A 27,417-nucleotide genomic window follows, 5' to 3' on the forward strand; every position below is an offset into this window, starting at 1 on the left:
TCTTTATTAAAGTGAAGGCTTTTTTTTTTCTTTTACACATTTTTTAATGCATCCAAGCTGACTAGTTAAGAGTTACTACAGATTCTTATCTCAGTTTATTTGATACTCACGTGTCCTCCTCATCGCTTCTAGGTTCAAACCGCTCTTGATCCACAGCAATATCTTCCTCTCTGCTGTCTGTAGTATCTTGAGCATCCATGTCATCACTTAGCGGGCCAGATAAATGCGCTGCACCAGCTTTTCATAAATGCATTAAAAAAAAGAAAACAAATTCTATTACACACTTCCAAGCAACGATTAACAGCTCGGCTCAACAAATTATTACTATTGCATGTACATTTAAATGTTACAAGACTTGCTTTTTGAGGAGTCAGTAAGGATTAAGGACTTCAGACTATGGGTTTGAATAGAGCAGAACTTTATTGAAACCCGTAAATTAAGATGAACACTTTTTAAGATACACTTGGATACACTTGGATTATATGCTCAGTGCAAAGATGTTGGCTGCTGCTGGGCACTGAGGGGGAATGAAGACCTATGTGCCCGACTCTTGTGGTGTTGAAATTACGTAGACATAAAAAAACAGCTCGAGGACAATTCTATTACAATGCAACACAAGAGATTTAAAATCTGCCCATGGTGATTCTTTTTGCCCAATATTCTACGGCGATGGCATTGGGTCTGTGTATCTCTAGCTATGAGAATAAGAAATGTACTTAAGACCAAGTCCCTGCCTAACCTTGATGGTGGATGGTTGCATTCGCCACACGCTAGGGGATGCAGTGCACAGAGCCGGCATGGCGAGGATCAATTAGGAAGACATATCCTCATTTTACTGAGACAAACACATCAGCCTCATTTTATTAATACAGACACATATCAGTCTCACTTTGTTAATGCATACACGTATCAGCCTCAGCTGCGTGCTGGGACGTGGAGGACGACAGCACGGGTAATGCAAAACTACTGTTCTAATGGTGAGCGGTCTAGTCTTTCCTGGAACTATTATGACGGCGGGAACTTTAAAAACTGACATCCTTTTGCAAATTAAGTCAGCTTTGGAAGGCATGGCAGCAGGGTCAGCTGTGGAGGCCAAGGCAGCAGCTGGGAACACAACTCCAGGTCAGCAGCGTGGCAAGCAGAGCGCTCGAGACCCGCCTACAGATGCAGAGTTTATGTAGCAGGAAGCAAAGCCAAGGAATGCTGTAGGGCGGTAGAAGCCAACAAGAGGGAGGCCAGCGTGACTGAGCAAAGCAGTCACAAGAATCCTGACTGGCAGGTGGAGCATCGCTGGGGAGCAACGCCACAAAGAGCCGCTGGAAGAGGAAGAGAGGGTCCGTACGGGAAGGCGAAAACCTGTGGCAGCAGAGACCTTGCAACGCCATAAGCTCTAACCGGTGAGTGTCAGAAACACTGGGCTGACAAGCGCATATGCCATGAACATTGTTTTGAATACCGAACAAACTGAAAGTTACTACAAGTACTTTTGAATGCCGAACGAACTGCAAGTATTGAACGACGAACAGAGTAAAAGCAAGTTTTGAGCACTTGTGAGTGGAGTGAAAGAAAAGTGGTGAAACTAGATGATACCACAAACTGTATTTTCCGAAGCACAAGGATTGACAAAGTGAAGCGAATACCAAGAAGGGTATGATTTGAGAAACCCAGTATGGGCCAAAGTAAAAATAGCTAGATGAATTGCATGTTATGAGGAAACCTACATTGGCAAGAGCCCGAAAGAATACAAGAAAGCGTAACCAGTGCATGGTGGCCTAGTAAGCCACGGTACAGTGTCAGAAGAGTGTGACCCTGGTGTATGAAATCAAACGTCACTGTTAAATGGAAGTAGTGGCACATTGAAGCTAGAAAGCAGCCAAGAAAAGGGTATCGGTTGCGTGACCTGTAATGGGTGGACCATGTGGTTAGACAACTGCCCCTAGACGCATTGCCCCCCTGTATGGAGAAACCACTGAAAGTATACATAAAGAAGCTTGTGTTTTACAACAACCGCTTATGTGATTTGGAAGTTAAAATATTGAACTGCCTATGTGAACTAGTGAAAAGAACCAATATAAAAAGAGGTGGGACGAGTCTCAAGCAAATGTGTTATTTTTTAAAGCTGGAAGATCTGAACTCTTGGGGAAGGGAGCCCTAGTGTCTTGTGAACTGTTTGAACTTAGGTAAGGGGAGAATGATTACAAGACAAGAGCTGGAAGAAGCTTTGAACTTTACTTTGAACACTATTAATGTTGATGCTGACATCCCTACACATGTGTACAGTTAGTTGTGAGGGCACGTATAGGTTTTGGACACAGACAGACATTTGATTTGGACCTCCTGACACAAGAGTATCCTTAGTTTTCTTTCGGTAGAGAATTCCCACCTTAGCATAGGACAAGATAGGCCTTACTTCATCTTGCATTTTGAGTTAAATAAAAAATTGAAGATACAACTTGACTATGTTGTCTGTGTCTGCTTCATGATGCCTTCACAGGAGCTAGAGTAAAAGAAAAACAAGTTGAATGAGGAATTATTTAGTGAGGGGAAGGAGCGAAAGGGGAAGGTGGAGGTGAAAGAAGAAATGAAAGTGAAACTGGCCAAAACACAAAAGCGGTGAAAGAGGATACAGGAGAAGGAGGTCAAGAGAAGAAGCAGAGGAATAACAGAGCGGAAGGAGGAGGTAACAGAAGAAAAGAAGTAGAGGAAAAAGCAATGGACAAGGAAGCATTGAGAAGAGACTGGTGTCAACCAGGAGTAGAGAAGGAGGGAGATATTTTGTTGAGTGAGAAGATAGGTATATGAACAAGCACATGTTAGAGAAGAGAGGGAATATACCAGGATCTGGGAACGTTGGGCGAAGAGATCCTTAGATAGAATCTTGAAGTGAGACAGCCAGGAGATGCAGTGGAATTGGAGAGCAAATAATGCAAGACCCTGAGGAAGGGAGGCCATGAGGGCCTCAGAAGGACCCTACACACAGCCTATGGCAGCCTACTGTCATCCTGTGGCTCCAACCTGGCAAGGCCAGCTCCATTAGATGGATGACTACAGAACAACCACTAGAAACCTGTGCAGTGCCGAGATCTGTGGGAGGAGGGTGCCTCACCACCACCCTCTAGCGTCATAAGACTTTCTTCATGAAAGCCACGGAGCCAAGAAATTTAGATTTTGCCGAGACCGACGGAGAGATGCCCCCAGAAACCACAAGATGAACAACAAGAGGAACCATGAGAGTCACTGTATTTGGAACGCTTGTTCGGTTAAATTGGGTTGCATATCCCACACCTCTTTCACCATGTTAAGATGTAAATTGGGACCATCACAAGCTTGGTAAAAACAGAAAGAACCTTTGTTTGAACACCAAGTTCCCCAAGAGACACTACCTTTTAAAGCTTCCCAAAGTATTGAGCACATCCTAGAAAACCACCCAACTGACAACTTTAGTTTACTTCAGAACACCTTTCTTGTTATTCATACAGAATCCCTAATAAAGCATTCATCAGTGTCAACAACGTGACAGGCACTATTAAACTTGGACTAGGTATGAAAAAGTTTGTTATGAACTGCGCTTGAACATACTTTCACTTCACTTTGCATGCATAGCACCTGTACACAGGCCTCCAGATAAGTGTTGTACTGGGCCTTTTAAGGCATTACAATCTTCTTATTACGACACCTTTTATCTTTCCATGTATATCATTTATGCACTAGTTGCAAGCAGAGGGCAATGTAAAGGGCAGCTGATTTGACAGAAACCAGAGCGCATCTTTTAATTCTCATCTGCATGGAAGAAATTGCAGGCCATGAATGAGCAGTCCGAAAACACATTTTTCTTTGAGCAGAGAGGAGACTGCTGCGTTGGAACCATTGAGAGCGGAGCGGTGAGGAGAGGAAAGCAAGTGGCCATGGTGCCGTTCTGTGACCTTGAAGCACAATGAAGCAGCAGTTGGAGTGCAGGGAAAAACTAAAAACAGAGTTACATGGAAATAAATGATATTTACTCTAAACTAAAAACAAAGATAGGCGGGCCAGACAGGACAGCACTGTTTGGACCGTGGTGCTTTTGGATTACACTTCCCTTCTATCCTGCAACACACCATTTCCTCTAGTAAAGAACTGCCCCTGTTCCACATAATACTAACGAATTGCAGTGACTGGAGAGGTTTTAATTCCCTTTGAGCCGTATACGAGTGGGACAGCGGCAAGCGCCATGAAGGTAGTGAAAGTAGTGAAGGTAACTTAGAATTACCTTCTGAAAACAATTGCTTACGGAGTGTCTTTGTGTTATTTTATTTGTGAGTCGGGGTGTGGGGGTCACGGCCATATTTTACATGCTGTAAAACCAGACGGTCCTGCTCTCATTGCAGTAAGTGGAGGAGAAGTGGGGAGTGAAGTGGTTTCTGGTGGTGGAGTCTGCAGAGTATTTCCTTATTGTTTACCTATAGGAGGAGGAGTCCCTATGAACTGGACTGCCACCACTACAAAAACCCCAGTACAGCGCGGAGCGTGGCTCAGAGGAGAAGTGGGGAGTGAAGTGGTTTCTGGTGGTGGAGTCTGTAGAGTATTTCCTTACTGTTTACCTTGAGGAGGAGGAGTCCCTGTGAACTGGTCTGCAACCACTACAGTGCAGCGCGGAGAAGTGGGGAGTGAAGTGGTTTGTGGTGTGGTGGTAGTGGGAGAAAATAAGTTACATTTTACCAGGCAAATTAATTATTTCTCATTGTACTTGTGACCCGCCTGCCCACCACCGCAACGGTCACTTTGCGTTGGTGTCTAAGGATATGGTAATCCCCACATCGTTACCCAGGCATGTAACAACCTAACATTTTTTATAATAAACCTGCTTCTTAGGGCACCACTGGATTCTGCCCAGCAAACAAGGCTCACAGTGCGTTTGTATTGCTTACTGCCTCCTTCGCCCAGCTCTCGCAGGCCCTCCATCGGATTCAGGAGCTCTGTTCAGCATCTAGGGGAGAGGCAAAGTCGGGGGGCGGTGCTTTGGCCCCGGGGCCTCTCGGCAAACACTGAACTCAGGCTGGGGGGAAGAGATGGACTAAAGTGGCTCTCAGAGCTGTCGGGTGTCCTCGTCTGACATTTAATGTTACACAGAGCCACAGAGACCACAGGAGTATAAGCAGGGGAATACGGGTTAGTCCTTTGATTTGACTTCAGCCGTGAAATTCTGCTGCTGCTTCTGCCCCGCTGGGCTTTGCATCCGGACCATACCACTAAGGTTCGCTCAAGAGGGGGAATCTTTCTTCTCTTCATTTTTGTTTTGTTTTTCATTGGGGAAAACACAGCCTAAACTGCTCAAATTCCAAATGGCATATGGAAAGTTCCTAACCTTTAATGTTTATTTCGGGGTGTTTTTATATGTCGTTGCTTTTACTCCCTTACATATCTACAGCTTTTATACATATATATTTAAGGATTGTTTGCAGCTTTGGTGTACTGATTTGCGATTATATGTACATACTTATTACTTACTAACCTATGGTTATATTTAAACAAACCTTAAAGCGTTGAAGACATACACCCTGATTCATGGATTATTTGCGCCGAAAAAAAATGGATTTATGCACCATTCTGCCCGCAAATCCCTGTTTAACAAATGGGGGTTTGCGGGCAGAATGGCGCACAAATCCCATTTTTTTCGGTGCAAATAATCCATGAATCAGGGCCTTTAAGTTTTACTGTATGTTTTACTTATTTCATTTTTACCTACTTTTATCCCCCTTTCTCCTTTTAAATTAGGTACATAGGTATATGGGCTTATAGTGGGCTTGCTATTATTTTGTATATTCTAGTGTTGTGAGTGCTAGCAGAATATTTGTGCCATTAAAGCACACAGACTTGGCAGTCTTGGTTGCCGCACCAAACCATATCTCTGAACATAGACAATATGGTGAAATGAAAATCCAGGGGCGAAGGTGGCTTGGGGAAAATAGCCACCAGTGCAAAAAAATAGGAAACAATCTAGAGCCCCTAAACCTACAGTTAGGATAGTAAGGGCCAAACGGCCCACCTCCCAACTCTCGCTGGATCTATACCTAAAGAACATGGCAGGGAACCTGGAAGACAGGATCCAGGCCACGGAAAAGACCATATAGGAAGCGCCCTCTTGTATTGGGGGACTAAATAAGAGGGGCCTAGGTGGGGCCTTGTCTGTGGCCCGAAATGTGAGTAATAAGGATATCTGCCCGGAGGTAGAGGTTTGTGCCGAGTTGACATCCCAGTTAATGGGAACACTTTTGTCAGGCTCCAATGTGGACCCAGCAGAATTAACTGTTGCTGTAGGCTGTAGGTAAATACACTGAACCCAATTAGTACAGTATTTCAAAGTAACACTTACAAACAGATAATGGTACATTAAAATATTTATTAAAATTTACACAAGGGTTGTCTTAAAATACTTAGATCACTTAATCAACACACAAAAGAATACTTATAAATACATTTCAAAGGCCACTGCTTAGTTGGTAGTTGCTCGAGGCACAATTGTTACAGAGTTTGAACTATTATCGGTACAACCGTGCACTCGCGCACAGACACATATATACAGTAATTGTATTTAGTTAGCAAAACCACATAAGATAAAGTCTTTTAGGAAGGAAAAAAGTTGGTTGGTCATACAGTAGCAGAGCTTTCGGTTCTAAAGGCATTTTCTTAGCAAACTAAAGCTTTTAAAGTCTGATCCCTAACTCTGTGCAAAAGTCAATTCGGAGAGGGTTCAAAGTCTTACGAAGCAGCAGAACAGCAAATGTTCCTGTGGATAATTTCAGTCTCTAGGACAAGATGCTAGAAGAGTTAACACAATGATGGAGACCCTGTAAAAGGACTCACTAAAGGAAAACAAGCTGACAGATTGGGTCAGAGGTTGGAGTGGGCACCCTGGACACCTCTTTGTGCACTCCAAAACCATGGAGTGACTTTCTTGGTTTTGGTAAACGAGGCATCTTGTGAATGCTGGGTACCTGTTCTTCCTGGTGAGCGGGGTGGTGAGGCTGCCAGTCTGTCGATGTATACTTAAGATGTAGAACAAGCAACGCAGGATACCAATCCAACACCCTCCTGGTAAACTCCAACAGGGCTGGACTGGCTCCCTAATCCACGGTACGGCGCTTCTCTGATTAGCGTGATGACAGGACAGTGCAAGCACTGGCAGAGAAGGCCCAGCTGGAGTCCAGATGAAGATTCTTATGAGCTAACCACCACCGTGGACACAGAAACTTCATACCTTATTGATATGCGCACCGTCTCTGGTCCCAGCGCCATGACATTTGATTGGTAACAGTATTCATATTGGTATCGCGTGCCACACACGCTTCTATCTCCTTGCCGACTAAGCGTTTTTTTAGCCACATTCTATGCGTAATGCCTTGCATCTGCTACCAGTATATGCTAATTGCAAGCACTACCTATATTTTGTGCGTCGCCTGCTAGTTCTACCCTTATTTGTGTAAAGCAAATTACGTTATGCATGTGCCGGTCAACTCTCACTGCCTGCTTTCACTCATGCTAGTCAATCGGATTCGCTTACGGCTGAGCTTGGCTACGGTGCCATTCTAGGTCTGTTTCATTTATGCCCTGTTAGCCTTATTCTAACTGCACCCATTGTGCTTCTATAGGTCGCCAGCCTATCCATGCCCACTACCCTTAACCGTGCATATATGCTACATTCTTGTGCCCTGCCAGATACATTTAATTGTGCTTCTATCGGCCTCCGGTCAATCCTCGCCTTTAGCAGATCTCCTTCGATAGTCAATTTCAATTGTTTTTGTTTAGCCTGGTCACCGTGCCTATTGCTCGCTTGCTTTTCCAGGTCTGTTGCTTGTGCGCCTTGCTAGACAAACTGTACAACATACAAGTCATTTGATTGGTATACAGTGTAGCCCACTCGTGTATATACAGGCCGACTTTATCAGCCAGCATTTGTACCTGACTGCTAGCCTATCTTACTTCTATATTGCACGCTCCGGCCCAATTAGTATTGACCCGTTGTTTAGAGAGGTAATTTCGGTTCCACCCTCTCTTCACACCCATCTGGCTCAGCTTCTATAATGCATTGCTCCTCGGACATTCACCCTCACCACCTAGCCACACCTAACAGTGTACCAAGGTGTGCACCCTGGTCTATTCGTCACCTCGCCACGTACTTACTGCTCACCTTTCAGGTTCTAACTTGGTCACAGCTCCTCACCCGCACCACACAGCTCTACATCTCATTCACTCCCACAACTAGTACATCTACATATCCCGAACTACCTTTCACACTCACCATGACTGGCCCCAATCCTTACCTAAACGCGCCGGCCCTCTGGCTACTACATTTCGCCACCAAACCCACCCCTAACCAACCATGCCCCACTCTCACTAGAAACTCCAGGCTCGGCTCGCGCCTGCGCCATCTACCGCCCCAGCAATCTACATCTATCAACAACTCAGCTAGACATCACACTGTGCCTCACCACGACATATCGACCGTACCTAACCATGCCAGTCAACCATGTGCCTCTTCAGTGCGTAACCAAAGACTAGCCTCCAGGTGTCAACATTGGTCCTACCACTTAAACAATCCCACGCTCAACAAAATTTCTAACGCCAGTGATAATAACACCACTCTCCTCTGGCTCCTAAAATTGACCTGCCTCCCCATGCTCATAATGCCATCATTGCCCCTAAACTTAAAGGCGCACTCATCAACGCACATTCCGTCCGTGCGCATGGTCTAGATATTCCAGATCTCATAGTTACTGAAAACCTGGACTTTCTCGCAATCACGGAAACGTGGCTGCATGCAACATCCGGCCCTTCTCTAACCTTGCCCATCCCCGACAACTATTCCATTATCAGGTGTGACAGAGACACCAATCAAACTAAGGGGGTTGGGGTGATTAGCCTTCATATTTAAGAGCTTGCTTAACCTTAGAGCGGCTAACAGCCTGCGCCTGCCATCAGCGGAACTACTTTCTATCACACTGCCGATCTCACCCAATCACACGGCCACAGTACACCTCATTTACAGGCCCCCTGGCCCTTCCTCCTCATTCACTGAAGACATCTCATCTATCCTAGCTACCAGCACTAAGCCCACTTCTCAAATCATTATACTGGGTGACTTCAATCTAGGTTACCAGGATACGAATGACGCTAAAGCCATTGACTTAGAAAGAGTCCTGGCTGACTTCGGTCTCACCCAACATGTCATTGAGCCCACCACACCAAGGGCCGCATCCTTGACTGGGTTTCTGACCTGAATTGTGCGCTTAACGTCACCTCTGTATCGCCTTGCCCGTGGTCTGATCACCACAAAATCTCATTCACCATTAACGCCTGTCCACCTACAGATAAACCTGTCCTTGCCCCCCAACCCCCACTGCCAGACGCAACAAAAAGGATATTACAGTTGAGAAATTACTCCCTATTATCCTTCCTTTTTTGAACTCAGCGTCCACCACATGCTCGGACCCTACAGTGCTGGTAGACACCTACAACCGTGCCAAGTTAAAAGCCCTCAACACTATCGTCCCACTCAAATTGCAGAAACAAAAACCACGACTCCACCTTAATTACTGGTTTACCCCGCACTTACGCGACCTGCGTAAAGAAAAAAGAAAAGCTGAGGCTCAGTGGAAAAGCTCACCTTCTCTAGGCAACAAAAATAACCTTACCGCAGCCTCCCTTTCATACAAAGAAGCCATCCTAGCGACAAAAAAGGAAGTTTATAACAAAAGGATTACTCAAGCCCAATAAAATACTAAGGAACTCTTTAAGATCCTTAAGGAATTGGAGTCCCATGTTGCCCCGCTCGATTCATGCACTCCTGACACGGAATGGTGCTCCAATATACAAAAGGCACTGCTTAACAAAATCACCATGCTCCAAGCCAAAATCAATACTAAAAAAAGCCACCTCTCTGAGTCAACGGGTAACAACCCTCCGGCTCACAAAACCCTGTTGCCTAAACATTCTGTCAAACCTTTCAGCTTCTCACCCCTCACCATCAAGGAAGTTGAAAATATTATAATGAAGCTTAAGCCTTCCAATTGCCAAGGCGATGCCTGCCCTGCTCCGATCATAAAGGAAGCCACACATGATCTTGCCCCATTCATTACCTCATTCATCAATGCCTCTTTCAAATCAGGCATTGTACCCGACAACCTTAAGAATGTATGGGTCATCCCCTTAATCAAAAAACCTAATCTCGATCCCAGTAATCCCTCTAACTACAGGCCCATCACCACGGTGCCATACCTTCTCAAAATTCTTGATCGTGCGGCCTATCTCCAAATCCAGGAATATCTTGAAACCAACAATCTACTAGTGCTTAGACAATCTGGCTTCCGTCCCAGACACGGTACAGAGACAGCCTTAATTGATTTGAAAAGGAGGGTCGTGGCCGGCGCCCATGGCGTAAAGACGTGACTCGCCATCGCTCCTGCCAGAGATTCTGCTACGGAACGAACAATACAGCATATACTTGTTTAACGGGCACGAAACCGATAACATCGTGGAGGGGAACCGATTTCCAACACTCGGTGCGGTTTTTGTGTGAAACCGGACCGCCGAAACCAGCGGTTGGAGACAGCAAAGTGGAGCCTCCCGACCCGCAAGATAGCGGCACCCAGGACTTTGCCATAGATCGCAGCGACGCGGAGCAGGCAGCCCGCTGGGGGAAGGGCGCGCGGGCTACTATCCGTGAATCTACCTAACGAGGGCTCACTGAGGGACACCAGCGCCTATGACAGGACGCACTCTGGTGCCCTGCACACGGCCGCTTGCGCCGACACGGAGAAGGCTCTGACTGGCGGGAAGCCCAGAGGCGCGTGACAGTGAACACGGCGAGAGGATGCAAGGAACGGACACCACCTGGCTGGATCCCTGCGGAAGAGACGAGGATGGAGAACGAGAGACATAAATGCCCGGAGTGGGCTGGCTGGAGGATCCTGCCGGAACAGGCACAACTGACTCGCAGGAGAGGCTGAACGGCCCCCAGGGGCCGTAGGAGGTACAGGTGAAAACCGCCACTGCCCAGCACAGAACACTGAGCTTGGGCACGAAAGGCGCCCGCAGCGCAACGAGGAGGCCTGCTGGGCGGCGGAACAGAGGGCCCGAGTGCAATCCGGAGGGCTTGGGGAGAAGCAGCAACCACACAGCAGTACACATGAAGGAGCTAAGCTCTGTGCGCAGCTTACCCTGCACGTTAAAGGAACTGTGGCAGCCTGCAATCTAAAACCCAAGAATACAGCCACCACCTGATGAATGGCCCGACAACATTAGTAAAAAGGCGGCCTGGGTGCGAGAAGACACAGGCACCAAACTTGCTAACCGAGAACGGACGGAAAGCGGCGCCGCGGGGGACGGAGTACGGAGGAAACCAACCCCTCACAAGGGGCCTTGGACCCAGGGGGGAGAAGGACCCAAAGGGCAGCGCACCTCAGGCCAACAGAATAGAGGACTGAGACAGCAAAAGGCTGATGCCAGGACCGCCCAGCCACAGAAAATAAAGAGGGCTGCCGCCGACACGAAGGGGCGAACTGCACGCCCAAAGACAGGAGATGTCACCCCCCAAGAGCAAAGTAAAAATCGCAACAATGGATTCCTACACAGTGGTCAGGCCCAAACAACAGCAGAAAGCAAGGACTGCAGAAGAGCCACTGACCCAGGAAGAGGACCCCACAAACGCGCAAGTACTGCAGGCCATAGCAGCACTACGCACCTCTATTGAAACCGATAGACGAAGTGAAATCGGACATACAGCTGATAAGGCAGGATGCACGCAATCTCACAGAGAGTGACCACAGCGGAGGTAGCCTTACAGGATACAGTGGAAAGCACGACGGACCTCAAGTCTAAGGTACAGGACTTGGAACTAAAGGTAGCACGGCTAGAGGCGAGGTCGGAGGATGCGGAAGGGTGAGCCGCCGCAACAACATCCAAATCCTGGGGGTCCCGGAGGGAATGGAGGGATCGGACCCAACAGAATTCATAGAGACAGTGTTACAACAGGAAATCGGAGCCGGCAACCTGACCCAGGGATTCTCAATAGAACGAGCCCACAGATCTCTGCAAAAAAGACCTCCACCGGGCTCGCACCCGCGCCCAATGATCGCAAAAGTCCTAAACTTCTGCGACAGAGAGACGATATTGCGATACTCGAGAGAAGGAGAGGAAATCAAGAGACAGGATGCCAAAATAGTCATGTACCCGGACTATACTGCCATCGTGCAAAGGGCAAGGAACTCATTTATCCCGGTGAAAGCAAGACTACGAGAACTTAACCTAAAGTACATGCTAATGTACCCGTCGCGTCTCAAGGTAATACACAAAGGAAAATCTGTCTTCATGGAGACTCCTGCGGCGGCGAATTTGTGGCTCGGGCACAACAACCTCGCAGATGACAAGGAAGGGGCAACGAAGGTGATCACTGGCCACTGAACAACCGAAAGTAACAGGAAACGATTGATGCTCACACAACATGAAAAAAAAACGTAGCACCACATCAAGCACTATAGTATAATGAATGCAACATCGGGCAGGAGCGCACTGGCCCACATGAGCGCCGATGACGTCGACACACCCCTTCAGGAAACGTGGAGGCCGACCGCCGACACACCACCCGTGCCGGGAGGCCTGGAAAGGTCCAAATGGCTAGGGAGCCCCTGAGCGCTGCAAGTTAGAAGCAACTGCTGGGGGCAGTTCAAAGTTGCAGTTTGTTGTTCTCGTTCATTGGAACGAATGTTACTACTGTTGATAAGTCTCCAAATGGTACAGGGGTGGGGGGGGGTCGAGCAGAGGAAAGGGGGAGGCTGGACACTAACTCACGCACAGGTAGGGTCTCCAACATCAGAGCCACGATCACGATCAATAAAGAGGGGTAAGCAGGACAAGCGCAATATCTCTTTTGAACCACCATGACTACGTCAGCAATTAAAATAATGACGTGGAATGTGAGGGGCCTGAGAACATATTTTCGCAGAAACAGAATCAAGGCCTACCTACATAGAAAAGGGGTGATGATACCATTTCTACAGGAGACCCACTGTACGGCGGACTCCGTAAACAAACTTCAAACTCACTGGGGGGGACAGGGATTTGGCACCACTTACTCTGAATACGCAAGAGGAGTTTACACCTGGATCCACCCACAGCTCCCATTCCGCCTGTCCAAATCGGAGATAGACCCGGAGGGCAGATTCGTAATGCTATGGGGACACGTTGAACAAACTGAATTATACATCATGAATTCCTACTTCCCCAATAATAACATACCGGCCCACCTGAGCTCGCTGTACCTTAGAATCACACAACACAGAAATGGCCTGTTCATCTTGGGAGGGAGACCTCAATTGCGTAAGCGACTCAACGCTGGATAGGTCCATACCTCAATTGAGAGGCCCTTCGGCAGCTACAACAGCCCTGAACGCAATGTTAGATAGACTGGACCTGGCGGATGTATGGCGAGAAACACACCCAGCAATAAGAGGCTACTCATACTACTCGTCCCCACATAATCTTCACACAAGATTAGATTACATTCTTATCGGAAGGGAACATCTACCCCAGGTGGGAGGGGCACAATACCTTGGAAGAACCATTTCTGACCACTCCCCACTATTAGTGACATGGAATCACAACGGCCCGAGACCCCCAATCCCCATGTGGAAAATGCCTGCGGATGCCTTAAAGGACCCAGCCTTTAGAGAGGGCCTACAAGAATCTATAGACAACTACATAGAAGTTAATGTGGGCAGTGTAGAACATAGAAGCATAGAATGGGACGCTTTCAAAACAGTGATAAGGGAAGAAACTATTGCAAAGGCCGGGGGAATTAGGAGAACTCTCAGGAAAGAGCTAGACCAGGTGGAGAAAGAAATTGAAAGGTGGGAGGCCGCCCCCATAAGCACTCAGCAGGGAGAAATGGAGCTCCAGGAACTTAGAGGGAAGAATGCAACTGCCTGGAATAGGCTAGAAAAGTATGACTACACTGTCAGAACGAATAGGGCACATGTAGAGGCGGACAGGCCGGGCAGGCTACTGGCCTGGCTATGCCGAAAGGAACATCCCAGACATTCCACCACAACATTGCGAGACGACGTAGGGAACACGCACCACACGCAGCAGGATATAAACAACACCTTCAAAAGTTTCTATGAGCACCTATACTCCCACAAAGAACAGGTCCCTCAAGAGCAGATAATGGACACACTTGACGAGATAGGGCTCCCCAGAATGTCCCCGGAACAGGCCAATACACTAGAAACAGATATCTCACTCGAAGATATAACTGAAGCTATTCGGTCCCTGGCCACGTGTAAGGCACCTGGCACTGACGGCCTGCCCTCCGAATTTTATAAGGCTTATGAGCCCTTCTTGACACCCTTGTTACATGAGGTATACCGGGAAGCATACGAGAGGGGGATACTCCTTGAGAGCATGAGGGAAACACTGGTGGTCCCGATCCTTAAACCCAATAAACCGGCGGACCGATGTGACTCCTACCACCCACTTGCGATGCTTAACTATGACGTGAAAATCTTAACCACAATATTAGCTAAGCGGATGTCCAGAATAATTGGGGATATAATACACGCTGACCAGTGCAGCTTCGTGCCGGGCCGCAACACAACCATGAACCTGCGCAGGCTGCAGCACATTATAGTGCAAACTGAAAAAGACAAGGACTCGTACGCACTACTATCCCTGGATGCCATAAAGGCGTTCGACTCCATATATTGGGAATGGCTAGTGGCTGTACTCAAGGAATTTGGATTTGGACCGGGGTTTATCAGATGGATCACAATACTATACGCAAAGCCAAGAGCAAGGGTAAAATCTGGGAAACATGTGTCGGAGGCCTGGGACATACAGAGAGGGACCAGACAGGGCTGCCCACTGTCCCCAATGCTGTACATACTGGGCCTGGAGCCTATAGCAATCTACTTCAGGAAGCAATTTTTCGATGCCGGCATAAGGCTGGGAGGCATAGATCATGTCATCTAACTCTACGCAGATGATGTACTCATATACGTCAGAAACCCACACCACAATGTGCCCACCATGTTAGATGTTTTGGATAATTACTCTAAGGTCTCGGGAATCCAATTCAGCAAGTCGAAATCCTGTCCGTTTCCCCTAGCGGCCCTGAGACATGAGGACAGGGAGGCACTTCCGGCAGTGGGGATAGAATGGTGGACCACTTTGTTCCAATACCTCGGAATCCAAATAATGCACACCCCTGCACTGATGCATGAGCACAACACAAAAGCAGCACTCCTGCTCCTGCGTAAGTCAATGAACTTCTGGGCGAAACTCCCCCTATCGATGATGGGGAGGGCCTCGATAGTCAAGATGATTGTATTACCAAGGTTCCTGTACGGGTTCCAGAATGTACATTACTATATTCTTTCGACTGCTCGAGACGCTAATAAAAGAGTTCTTATGGGGGAAAAACAGACACAGGCTAGCGCTGTCGACGTTAGTCCTACCATACAGCCAGGGAGGCATCCAACTTCCTAACCTGGAAAAATACTACCTGGCAGCACAGCTAAGCTTCGTGACTAAATGGTTAACCGATGAGCCCACATCTGAAACGCCCCTATTGCAAGCCATGATCCTCCCGTTCCAACTACAGGAACTGGTCTGGACACCCTCACGATTACTGGGAAATGCACCCTCCTTAGTCACCCTGGGGAAAAAAGTTTGGCACAGAACGAAAATGTTCACCCACTCATGAAACCCCTATGTACCAGAAGTGCCGCTGCTCGCAGATCTTTGCACAACGGTCACGGATCTGAAACAACTCAGACTATGTGAAAGGAAAGGGGTCTACACTTGGGGAGACCTCTATGAAGAGGGCACTTTCAAAGATTTTGCTTCGCTACAAGAAACAGAAGGCATCCACACAGGCCAATTCCTATGGTATCAAAGAGTCCGTACCAGAGCACGACACAAGTGAGACACTTGGCCTGAAGAACCGGACTCGGACCCATTCTTAACGCTGTTATACAACCTGGGGGAGGGCAGCAGACCAATATCCCAAATATATGGCCATTTGAGCGACATACCCAATCCCCGGAGCATGGAGTTGAAAAACAAATGGGAATTCGATATAGGCAGAGAAATGACAGAGGGGGAGTGGAACAGAGCGCTCACATTCTCTAAGGAAGTGTCAAGAAATCACAGGTTCAGACAGATACAGATGAATGTACTGCACCGAACCTACCTGACCCCAAACCGAATAACCAAATTTAATAAACAGGCCCTACCCAACTGCACCTGGTGTATGGGGGACAAGGCCAATCTAATTCACATGCTGTGGGATTGCCCCAAAACAAGGTCCCTCTGGGACAAAGTGCAACAGACATGTGAGAAAGCAGGCATGACCAAATACAAATGGACGCCAGAAGAGTGCCTATTGGGAACTTATCCTAGAATGGCCAAGCTCAAGCACATGGCAAGACTCATGGATTTAGCGTGCATACTGGTCAAAAGGACCATTGCTATGTCTTGGGAAAAAACCTGCAGGACCACAATACAAAATATGGCAAAGTGAAGCGGAGCAGTGGTTGTTAGCTGAGACCAAAGCATGGGAGGAATGCGTTGCTAGGTCCACTGATGAATCTAGTAGGGCGCTCGAGGTTCATAGACATAATTTCGAATACAAAATATTCGAAAGTCAAAAAGTCGAAAAAAAAACGTCGAAAAAAAAAATGTCGAATTTTTTTTTAATGACGTTTTTTTTTCGAAATGGGGGGGTTCCCCCCCAACCCCCCCTTTTTTTATTTTTACCTATTTTTTTCACAGAAACTAGAGCCCAAAAAAAAATATCGAAAAAAAAAAACAATTCGACATTTTTTTTTTCGACATTTTTGATTCGACTTTTTTGACTTTCGAAATTATGTTTTCGAAATTATGACTGGACACCGCGCTCGAGGCATGGAGAGAACTCACAAGACATTTGTTTCACCCCTCTGATGACAGACCCCCATGAGCTAATGGCCACAGAATAGGTATTCCTGCGAGACAAACCTGGACAACCAGGGAGAAGCCACTAAAGATAAAACTGGCCCTCCGAGGGTGCCCCCCCGCTCCCCATGGACATCCGTTACCCACCCCCATACCCCCTGGGACAAGAGACGTGGAACTGTAAGAACAAAACAAGGAGACAGTTGTTGTTGTTTATGTTAATGTTTAGTGTTAAGTTGAAGCACATCATAGTTTTATGTGCGTGAGGCACACTTGAATGTCATGCGGACGATATTTAAAAAAATGCCAATAAACAAATTTAAAAATAAATTAATTGATTTGAAAACCCAAATCGAAGAGCTGAAAGACAAGGGTAAACTGTTGCTCCTGCTCCTCCTTGATCTTTCAGCTGCCTTTGATTTGGTCGACCACCAAATCCTATGCCACCACCTCAAAATCGCGGCCCACTTCTCTGACGCAGCCACATCCTGGATCAGCTCCTTTCTGGCTAACAGAACCATGAGGGTCTTCTCATCACTAGCCGCAGCTGACCCAGCCCACGTCCCATGCGGAGTTCCACAAGGATCTTGTGTATCTCCCACTCTTTATAACGTCTTTACTAAACCGCTCTTTGATATACTCGACTATCTGGGTGTCTCCTACACTAATTATGCGGATGACACCCAGATATTCATCCCTATCACTGGTGATTATGTAACAGATGTTAAAGCACTCAATGCAGTCTACACTGTCATCCAAGCCTGGATGGCTCATCTTGGGCTTTGCCTCAATGATGAAAAGACTGAATTAATCATTCTTGGTTCTCAATACAAACTTACTAGACTTGACCCCAAATACAATTCTTTCATCATTGACGGGAGTGACATCCAAGTCGCCAACGTCACAAAAACACTTGGAATATATCTAGACTCTACTCTGTCACTCAACCGACAAACCAACGCAGTTGTCTCAGCATCTTCCTACACATGTAAATTGATTACAGCATGTCGCCCCTTTCTGACAACGGAGAACTGTCTGATTCTCGCCAGAACCCTCATTTTGTCCAAAATAGATTACTGCAATGCCCTCTACCTAGGGAATAGTCAAAGAAACATGGATAAACACCAGGTCACGCAGAACAACGCCATAAGAGCAGCTCTTATTGTTCCCAGGCGCGCACACATATCCATCACTAGACGCAACTTGCACTGGCTACCCATTTCGCACTGCATTTCCCTCAAAGCACTTGTTCTAACTCACAAGGCACAGAACAATGCAGCCCCGGCTTACCTCTCCTCACGATTCATACAACACTCAGCAACTAGACCGCTACGATCCTCCCAGGCTCACACCTTGACTATTCCTAGTTTCAAGCTACAGACAGCCGGAGGCTCGAGCTTCCCAGTCCTCGCGGCTAAGCTTTGGAACACCTTACCCAATGACCTCAGAAACATTCATCACACTCATTCCTTCAAAGCCAAAACCGAATTATGGCTACACTAACGGGATGACCTAGCCTCATCCCTATAATCCTCATGTCTGCTAATCTCTTTACCGACTGCTCCTTGTACATAGACTGTTTATACTGTATACTCAGACTTGTTCCTTCTACTTTCTATGCGATGTACTGAACTATGTTGTAAATATATGTAAAAAATGTACAATGTATAACGTATCCATGTGCTGTAACCTGTACCTCTGAAACATGCGCCCAGATGCCCCGGGGCAAGGTGCGCAATACAAATAAACAAAATACAAATACAAGATGGAGGTTTCTGGATGTCCAGCTGCAATCCGGATGGGAATGGTGTTTTTTACAGGAGGCTGGGTACTAGCAAGGCACAAGGCAGGGCAATAACAAGAGACAGGCCAGTGACTGCTAGGGGAAGCCCAAGTAAGCAAGGAATTAATTCCCAGAGACAGGAAGGGGAAAGCAGGCAACCTCTAAGAGAAGGTAGAGAACCAAGGAGCCAGGTCCCAACCCAGACCCAGGAAGGCAAGCTGACCCAAGGACAGCCAACAAGGAAGAGAAATAGGGACCAGGGAAGAGCAGAAGGTAGGACAAGGCTAGGCAAGGCAAAGAGCAAGGCTAGACTAGCCAGACGCAAGTGACACGATCAGGAGAACTGACTGCATTGAGACGCAGTGATTCCTTACCTTCGGGACCCGGATATAGGCCGGGATCCAAAGCGAGGCTTGGAGCGCAAGCTTCGGAATCCAAGCGGACTGCGCATACACAGAGCGTCAGGCACGCAATCATGGCGGCGCCCAAGGAGCCGGAGACCCGGACCGGAGGAGTCTGTCCAATGCGCCATCAGGGGTAAAGCCTCCACGATGGGACCCGCGGGAGCAGAAGACCATGCCTCCCAGACCCAGTAAGTGGCGTGACAGGTTTAAGGTAAGCAATACCTTTTCACCCCACAGTACCTTAGGTTAGAAGAAATGTTTGTGGTTGTATTCTCCTCTGTGTAGCAGCGGCAGACCTGGTCTCCGGATTCCTCAGTCTGGTGACGAGAGGACGGTCTTTGATGAACCTGGCACTCATGTGAGGCTGAAGCGGGAACTTGTCAGAAATATGAGCATGAAATCCTCAATTTAAACATACGGAAAGGTGCATTATGGGACATGTAGTGGAACTACAACCACAAAGACATCTGCACCTTGCCTATAACTTGTGAACTGTGGACAGATGCTACAGAGTAACAGAGTGGTCCAGCATAGTGAAAGTGCCCAATTGAAAGTCTCTGTTTAGATGAACATTTAAGACTGTGAGAAACTGTGAATTAAAGGGATTGGAAGTTTAGGGGAAGGAAACCCCTACCAGTGTTGTGATTGCGAGGTACGAGCTCGGCTGAGGGAGACCTATGTGGAATCAAGTGCTTCTTGTTGAAAGAGGTCCGAGCCCGACTGAGGGAGATCAGTAACCGAACATTGGGCCTCATTATGACATTGCCGGTAGGTTTACCGGCACCGTTGTTACCGGACCGGCAAAGTACAAGTTTGTGGGAGAGATAGAATCCTGCCTGCCAGGTCCGACCTGGCGGGTGGAACGGCATCCATCCGCAGACTTTGACGGACACACCGGCACTGTTACACACAGTGCCGGTGCATCCATTCTCCCCATTCCCATTGAGTCCTATGGGACTCAATGGGAATGGGGAGTGACATTTTCTGGCGCCTGGCTTCTGGGACCGGCGGGGCTGTAATGCCCCGGTGATTCCCCAAAGCCAGGTGCCGTAAAAAAATGCGCAACTCTGGTGGCAGCCTGCCGTTTTTACTGGCAGAGCTACTGCAGTAGTTGTAATGACCCCATTGTGTTTAAAAAGGTCAGAGCCCGACCGAGGGAGACCCAGCAGGAACTGTGAATCAGAGCCTTGAGAACTTTGAGATCCTAAAGAGAAGGAACTTTGTTTTGTGTGTGCCCAGGCATTCTGCAAATGAGACTTTGTTTTGGAAAGGGACGTGGTCACGGAAGGCCCTGGCTTATGTACCGAACTGCATCCTCGAGCCGAAGAAGCCATAGAGTATTCCAAAACCGGAGTGTGCCACCTTGTCCCATGCTGAAAAAGTGGGGAAGGGAACTCCACTGTTCAGTCATCCAGATGCACACTTTCTTGAGCACTGTTTTCTTCTGCATACACCTTTTTCCCTGCACACATTTGTTATAGCTTAAGGATTGGCAATAGTTTATTTTTTATTTTTTTAGTATAGGCCATTTCGATTTGACAAGACACTACTAGGACTGTTTTATTTATTATTTGATAGTCGTGCTTGCTCCCATCTTTAGATATAGGGCTAGATAGGCACTCTACCACCTCATCTATGCTATATAAACATGCTTCAACTGTGCATCATTTGTCTCTGTCTTTATTCATGATGCTATGCCTTCCTTACATATACCTGTGTTGGAAGCATAAGTCTGGACTAAGAAGGCCAGAGTATAATCTGGCGCTCTCAGCACTGGAGTCTTACAGAGGACATCATTCAGCCCCTGAAATGCTTTTTAACAGTCCTCATTCCACTTGACTTTTTTAGGGTACTTGGGAGAGGACACAGTATTCAGAAGGGAAGCTATGGTCCCATAGTTCTCAATGAAGTTTGTGTAGTATCCAGTAAGTCATGTGAAGGCATCATGAAAAAGGCACAGACAACATATTCTAGATTCAAAACAAGCCATTTTATTAATTTAAATGTCAGTATGTAAAGAGGCCTAACTTGCCCTATGCCAAGGTGGGATTTCCCTACCTAAATAAACTAAGGAAAGTTTGAGTCAAAGAGTTCAATTTAGGAATCTGTCTGCGTCCAAAACCTATGCTTGCCCTCACAACTAATCTATACAATGTGTAGGGATGTCAGCAACCAAAAGAAAACAGTGTTTAACTTAAGTTCTGAGCTTCTTCCAGCTCGCAGCTTCCTTGCAGCTCCCTTCCCCAAGAATAAAACAGTTCCACAAAAAGAAGTCTCAAAGTTCGCCTTTCCTAAATGTAGGATGCAATAGTCTTATTCCGGTCTCTGGGATTCCTCATCCCAAGTTCCAAGTTAGACAGTTCAAACAACCTTGAAATGGAATGTTCCTGGTTAAAACTCAGGGTTCCCTTTCCCAAATTTCAAGTGATAGTTAAAAAGAAACACAAAATATCCCTGTCTATACAATTCAGTTAATGTTGGTTTAAGTATATTTGTTCAGATAACGTGCAGCTTGCATACAGGTTGAAAATTCCACTGTTAATTTGGATTTCAGCATACTGTTTGTTTCGAGTTCTATTCCTTTTTTCCATTTCAACATATATTGGTTTGCTTGTAATAGTCTTCTCCCCCATCTGTGATTCAAAAGTTCTAATTCTGCTTGTTAGCAAGGTTTTCATTTTAGTTTGGTATTCAATAATTAGCCTCTTGCTTATTGTCCATTTCACTTTATTTAGAGTTCAGTATTTGTTTGTTTCACTTTAATAGCAGGGTTCATTATTCAGAGATCTTTGAAAAAGTGTTTTCCGTTAGACGCGACCCCTCCGCTACAAATTATTCTCATCTATGTCCTAATTGAAAATGAATGGGATCAGAGACTTTCCAAAATGTGTTGTTCCCAAGCATGCGACCACTCAGATACACAGTATTGAAGAAATAAAGAGTTCACAGAAGCAGACCGGTTTTCTCAAGCATTAGAAACCCACCAGTCGATTTTAGAAGCTTGTGCTGTGGCACAGATCACACAGCCTTCTTCCTTTAGTGTTGGGGTTCCAGTTCCTGCCCCTCAGACACTCCAGGGGTGGTCCACCACCACAGAGGAACAAGCATATTGAGTAGAAGGGAAAGGGGCAGTGTTCCTGCACAGCTCCCCTCACATTTCCCAGTCTGCTCCAGGGAATCACAATTCCCACACCACGCTGTAGGTTCCTTCGCTGCATGCACCAACCTCCTGGTCCTTCTCCTGTCGCTCCTCTCTGCCACTGCGTTGGGCTCCATTCATACACCTGCAGCCCTTTAACAGGCTTCAGGTGTGGATGACCAATCAGCCTTGCCTGACCACCATTAAAGGGACATGCCTGACCTTCACTGCTCTTAGCAGACATCTTCCTCGTCCCAATACTAAAGTGGTAAAAGAGCATGCTCTTCATTGCTCTTAGTTGCCCCTTCTTCGTCCGAGTACTGTCAAGTGTCAATTGTGGAGAAAAGAGGGAAGCTGGCTTACAATAGCAAATGAAGGTTGGGGAAGAGTTGGGTTGGTTATCACTAGGAAAAGGGAGATACCGTGTCTCGCCCAAGGGCACAACACTATCAGTTCCTCCACCGAGGTGCTCCTCCCTTGCTTCTCCGTCCCCAGGGTCGGGATCCAATAGCGATGGCCTTTCCCTGGCCACCTGCGCAGATGATCCAAGGTTTTAGGAGTGGGAATACCCTCAGGTTTCTCACAGCCCTGAGAAGGCTCTTACTTGAGTGTGAGTCGTTGTTGTGGCCCAGGCCTGTACAGCTTGTACTTTGCTGGGTAAGGGTTTGATCTCACCTCCTCCTACTTCATGTCCAAGGTAGACCACTTTGCTCTGACCATATTGGCACTTACTGGCTTTGACTGGTCAGATTGGCATGTTGAAGGGCCTGTAACACTTGTTCCAGGTGGATAATATGTTCTTCCCAGGTAGGGCTAAACAATGCAATGTCATCCAAGTATGCCATGCCGAAGTACTCTAACCCATTCAGAACAGGATTAACCATTCTCTGAAATGTGGCAGGAGCATTTTTCAATCTAAAGGGCATGACCTTGAACTGGTACAAGCCTTCTGGGGTAGAAAATGCTGTTTTCTCCTTGGCATGGCCAGTCATGGCAATCTGCCAGTAACCACTTGTCAAGTCAAAAGGTACTGAGGAAATTAGCTGAGCCCAGCTTATCCACCAATTCATCTGTCCATGGCAAAGGATGGGCATCCGTTTTGGTAACTGAATTCAAGGCCCTATAGTCCACACAGAACCGAAGTTCTTTTGTACCTGCTTTTGACACTAACACAATTGGGCTAACCCATAGACATGCAGAATGTTCAATCACACCAAGGTAAAGCATCGTGTTGACCTCTTCTTTATTGTGATTCCTCCCATTATCTGATATCCTGTAGCCTCTGCTTTTTACAGGTACACTATCACCAGTGTCAATATCATGCTGGCCCAAGGGGTCAAGCCTGGTGTAAGTGAGAACGGAGGGGCAAACTGAGTTAACAAAGATTTGCACTCCTCTTGTTGCTGCAGTATCAAATTAGAAGAGAGATTAACTCCTTCTATAGACCCATCTGAAGGGTGTCCCTTTAGAACATCTTGGAGAGACGCCCTACCCTCCTCTTCTTGAGCAGAGGCTAAGAGCAACACTCCTATTTGTGGTCTACAGAAATAAGCCTTCAGGCGGTTGGTATGAAGGACCCTAGGGGCCTCCTTGGGGTTGCCCAAGTCTACCAAACAGTTGACCTCTCTAAGCTTGCCTACAACCTTGAAGGGTCCTGTCGGACCCTCCATCTAACTGGGACCATGATAATAACGTGTTGGTCTGGAGTAAACTCCACCATGTTAGGCCTTCTTGTCATGCCATCGCTTGACCAGAGCTTAACCAACTTTCAAGTTCTCAGAAGCCTCTGTCATCATCTGTGCCATCTTCGGTCTGAGGCCTAGCACATAGTAATCCTTACTGGCTTGAGTGTTGGAGCACACACCAGACCCTTCTTAATCGGGGCCAAAGGGCCTCCGATAGGATGACCATAAAGTAACTCAAAGGGGCTAAGGCCCACTCCAGCTTGAGGTACCTCTATAGGTAAAAAGAAGGCATGGCAGTAGAAGGTCCCACTCTCTTCTATGTCGAGAACGTGTAGGTAACCCCACAGGTTTTCCATGTGGCCTGCATGTTGTGGGACATAAAATATGATCCCCTGTCAGATACAAACTCCTTACGAAATCCTACTGTGGCAGAAAATACCAAGTAGGGTCTTAGCCACTGCCTGAGCAGTAGCATTAACAGTTCTCATTGGAATAGCTTCATGGTATTGTAAGGGAGGCATAGTATCACAAGTATGACACTGACACAAAAGGTACAATTTGTAAAATCTTTATTCAATTCTCGGGGGTTTGGAAAAACTCCTACTTTGCCCTATAGCTAAGATGGGAGTACTCTTTACCATCAAATAATAAATAAAACAGTCCTAGTGGAGTCCGTCAAGGGCCTATACTAAATAAACCTATTGCCTGCCCTTACGCCATTACAAATATGTTCGGGATAATGGTTTATACAAAGAAAAATCAGTGCGAGAATATAAAGAATCAAAGTGGCTGAGTCAGCTCTCCTCCCCTCGTTGAACAGCACGGAATAAGGCGGTCCCTGTAGACAGGATGACACACTCTGGCTCAGGTTCTCAAAACAAAGCAGTTCAAAACGTGGATCGAGGCCAACCTGGCCTTCCATGTTAAAGTCACTTTTCCGGCGTTCCAAAAGTTCTTTCACAGTTCAACAAAAAAAGTGTTCACTCTTCAAGCAAACGTTCATGCAGCCCTCTTTGTGTCAGGCTCGGACCTCTCAATCACAACACATGCAGGGGTTCCCTTCTCCAAGCTTTATTCACCTTCGTTAGGGGTTCCCTTCCCCAAACCTATCACACTTCCGGTCTCTCTCAGTCGGGCTCAGGCCTTTTCCTGATGTCAAAGACTTTCGAATGTGCAAGGTTTTCACTATAGAGCTCTGCAGGACCTCTTCGACTTTCGCTTGAGCTCGCACTCTTGTGTTATTTGCTCCACTGGTCCTTGGTCTAGGTAATACAATATGATAAGAACACGAGTTCAACATTCACTTTCCACTTCCCCTTTTTGCCGGAGTCGATCTTGATCATCACACTCTTTGAAGTTCATTCACTTCGTTGCTTTAAACTCATTTCATCTTTTACAAAGACTTTCGAGTGAGCTACTTCCTTTCACCGGACCACTACGCTACTCTGTTTCTTTGGCCTTGGTAACTTCAAGTTCAACACATGTCTGCCTTTCTTAGCGTCTCCTCCACCCGCTTGCAGCCTTCAATTGTAAGATATATTGTTGCCACTTTAATCCTTCCTTAACACACACTGGTCTTTTATCTCGCTCGCCAACTCACTGGTTGTGTGCATTCTTTTCTTGTCTTTGCCGTTCAATTCACGAATCAAGGTTAATAACACAGCTTGGCCTCTCCTACCTCACTCATGTCGTTCACCAGGAGGGTTGCAGGTGCCTTTGAAACACAATGCAGTCTTCTTGTCTGGGATTTGGCCTTCTGCGTGTATCTCTTATGGTTCTCTAGAGGCAACAACCTCCTGCAGGGAACTCCTGGGTTCCTTTGCCCTCTGCTTTTGTCCCTCTATCCGTCGCTCTGCACCAGTAGGTTTGCCTTCACCCCGGAAGTTCTGCTGCTTCTTTTGTTCCACCTTGCTCAGAGTGTGTCTCTATGTTCTGCCCTTTTATCCATGTGGAGAAGGCTAATGGGTATCAGATGAATGTGATTAAAGTCAAGTGCCTGACTTTGCCTGACCCGATTAGCAGGACATGTCCAATGGGATGTATAAGGGTTGGCCTTGTTACTCTCCGTCGCCCTCTTCCTCGGCCCAGTGTTTGTGTAGAAAAGGGGGGGGGTGGGACATCAGAGAAACCTATGAAATAGGAGGGGTCATGGCTACCGCAAAGGGGGAATACTGCATTTCATCATTGGTCGTCTCACCCCCACTTCCCAAAGAAGGTGATCCTCTTGCACTGGTCCACCCCCAGGGTCTGGATCCAAAGGCGATGGTCATGCCCTGGCCACCTGAGAGAGAGATCCCTGGGGACTACTAGGTGAAACACCCTTTGGTTTCTCACAGTATCTAGTGGCATGGTCCACAAAAACCAATATAAATCGGTTACCTGAAGAAGCTGGAGGGTCCAGGGGACCAACAATGTCAATCCCCACCCTCTCAAAAGGAACTCCCACTACTGGGAGAGGCACTAAAGGTGCCACATTCTTGGAACCATTTTAACCAGATAACTGGCAAGTGTGGCAACTTCTGCAATGTTTCTCAAACTCTGCACCCGTCTTGTGCCAGTAGAAGTACAATGAGATCCTCTCCTCCTTGGTCCTTTTTGAACTTAAATGACCAGCCAGGGGGACTTCATGTGCTAATAGCAGGAATTTGGATCTCAATTCTTGGGGTACCACCAGTATCTGTAGGTCCCCTGGAATAGATGCCATAGGTTCACTGTAGAGGAGGCCATCCTCCCAGTAAAGCCTATGCTTCCCAGGTTCTTGCCCTTCACTTTGGGAAGCTGCCTCTCTGTGCCCCTTACTGACGTCTGTCATAGAGGGCCCATCTTCCGCAAGAAAAGTCTGCAGCTCAGGATGGTCTCTAGGATCCAGATCTTCCAGACAAGGTTAAATCTCCTCCACCTCCGACTCATCAGAAGATGGTTCTTCTGGGGATTCTTCTGGCACCAACTCAGCCTCAGCTCAGCTGGAGGTGGGGTCACAGGTGTGACCTGGAGTTTCTTTTCTACAGGAACTCTCTTCTTTGAGGGAGGTTTGGGCTTGAGGCCCTTCTTTCCTTTTGGCACTCTGAATTTCTCCTTGGTCTCTGTTGGAAGGTCTCTTAGGGTTGCCTCCCTTGCATTTCTTGTCAGCTCCCTTCTCTTTTAGAAGGAGACCATTTAACGATAGCTGGCAATATTGACACATTTGGACTGGAACGCCTGCTAACTTGATAAGCCTTTTGGGAGCCTTAGCAACTTCCTCAGACTTAAATAAACTTTCATCTACCAGTCATGCTGGCCCCAGTGTCCCTAATGGCAGGGGTGTCCTGACCATTAACAAGCCGACTGTCTTTATACTACTCTTTAGTATTATCAGGAATGAAATTATAGACTTCAATGTTCTGTTGTTCCCACAGTCCCAGAGATATTAAAGAAACTCTAGCTTGAAAACCTAGCTTG

General features: G+C 47.0%; 1 protein-coding gene across 12 annotated transcripts in view; it reads right to left on the minus strand.

The window, feature by feature from the left end:
* NEK3 (NIMA related kinase 3) overlaps positions 1-27,417 on the minus strand; it is a 493,231-nt gene that overhangs the window by 44,359 nt on the left and 421,455 nt on the right. For all 12 annotated transcript variants that reach the window (XM_069640019.1, XM_069640013.1, XM_069640010.1 and 9 more), the window contains one exon: positions 111-237. In XM_069640019.1, the coding sequence (XP_069496120.1) occupies positions 111-237 (127 nt within the window). The remainder of the gene's footprint in view (positions 1-110; positions 238-27,417) is intronic.

This window comes from Ambystoma mexicanum, chromosome 7q (assembly GCF_040938575.1).
Source record: "Ambystoma mexicanum isolate Mex_15411 chromosome 7q, UKY_AmexF1_1, whole genome shotgun sequence".
Classification (NCBI taxonomy): Eukaryota; Metazoa; Chordata; class Amphibia; order Caudata; family Ambystomatidae; genus Ambystoma; species Ambystoma mexicanum.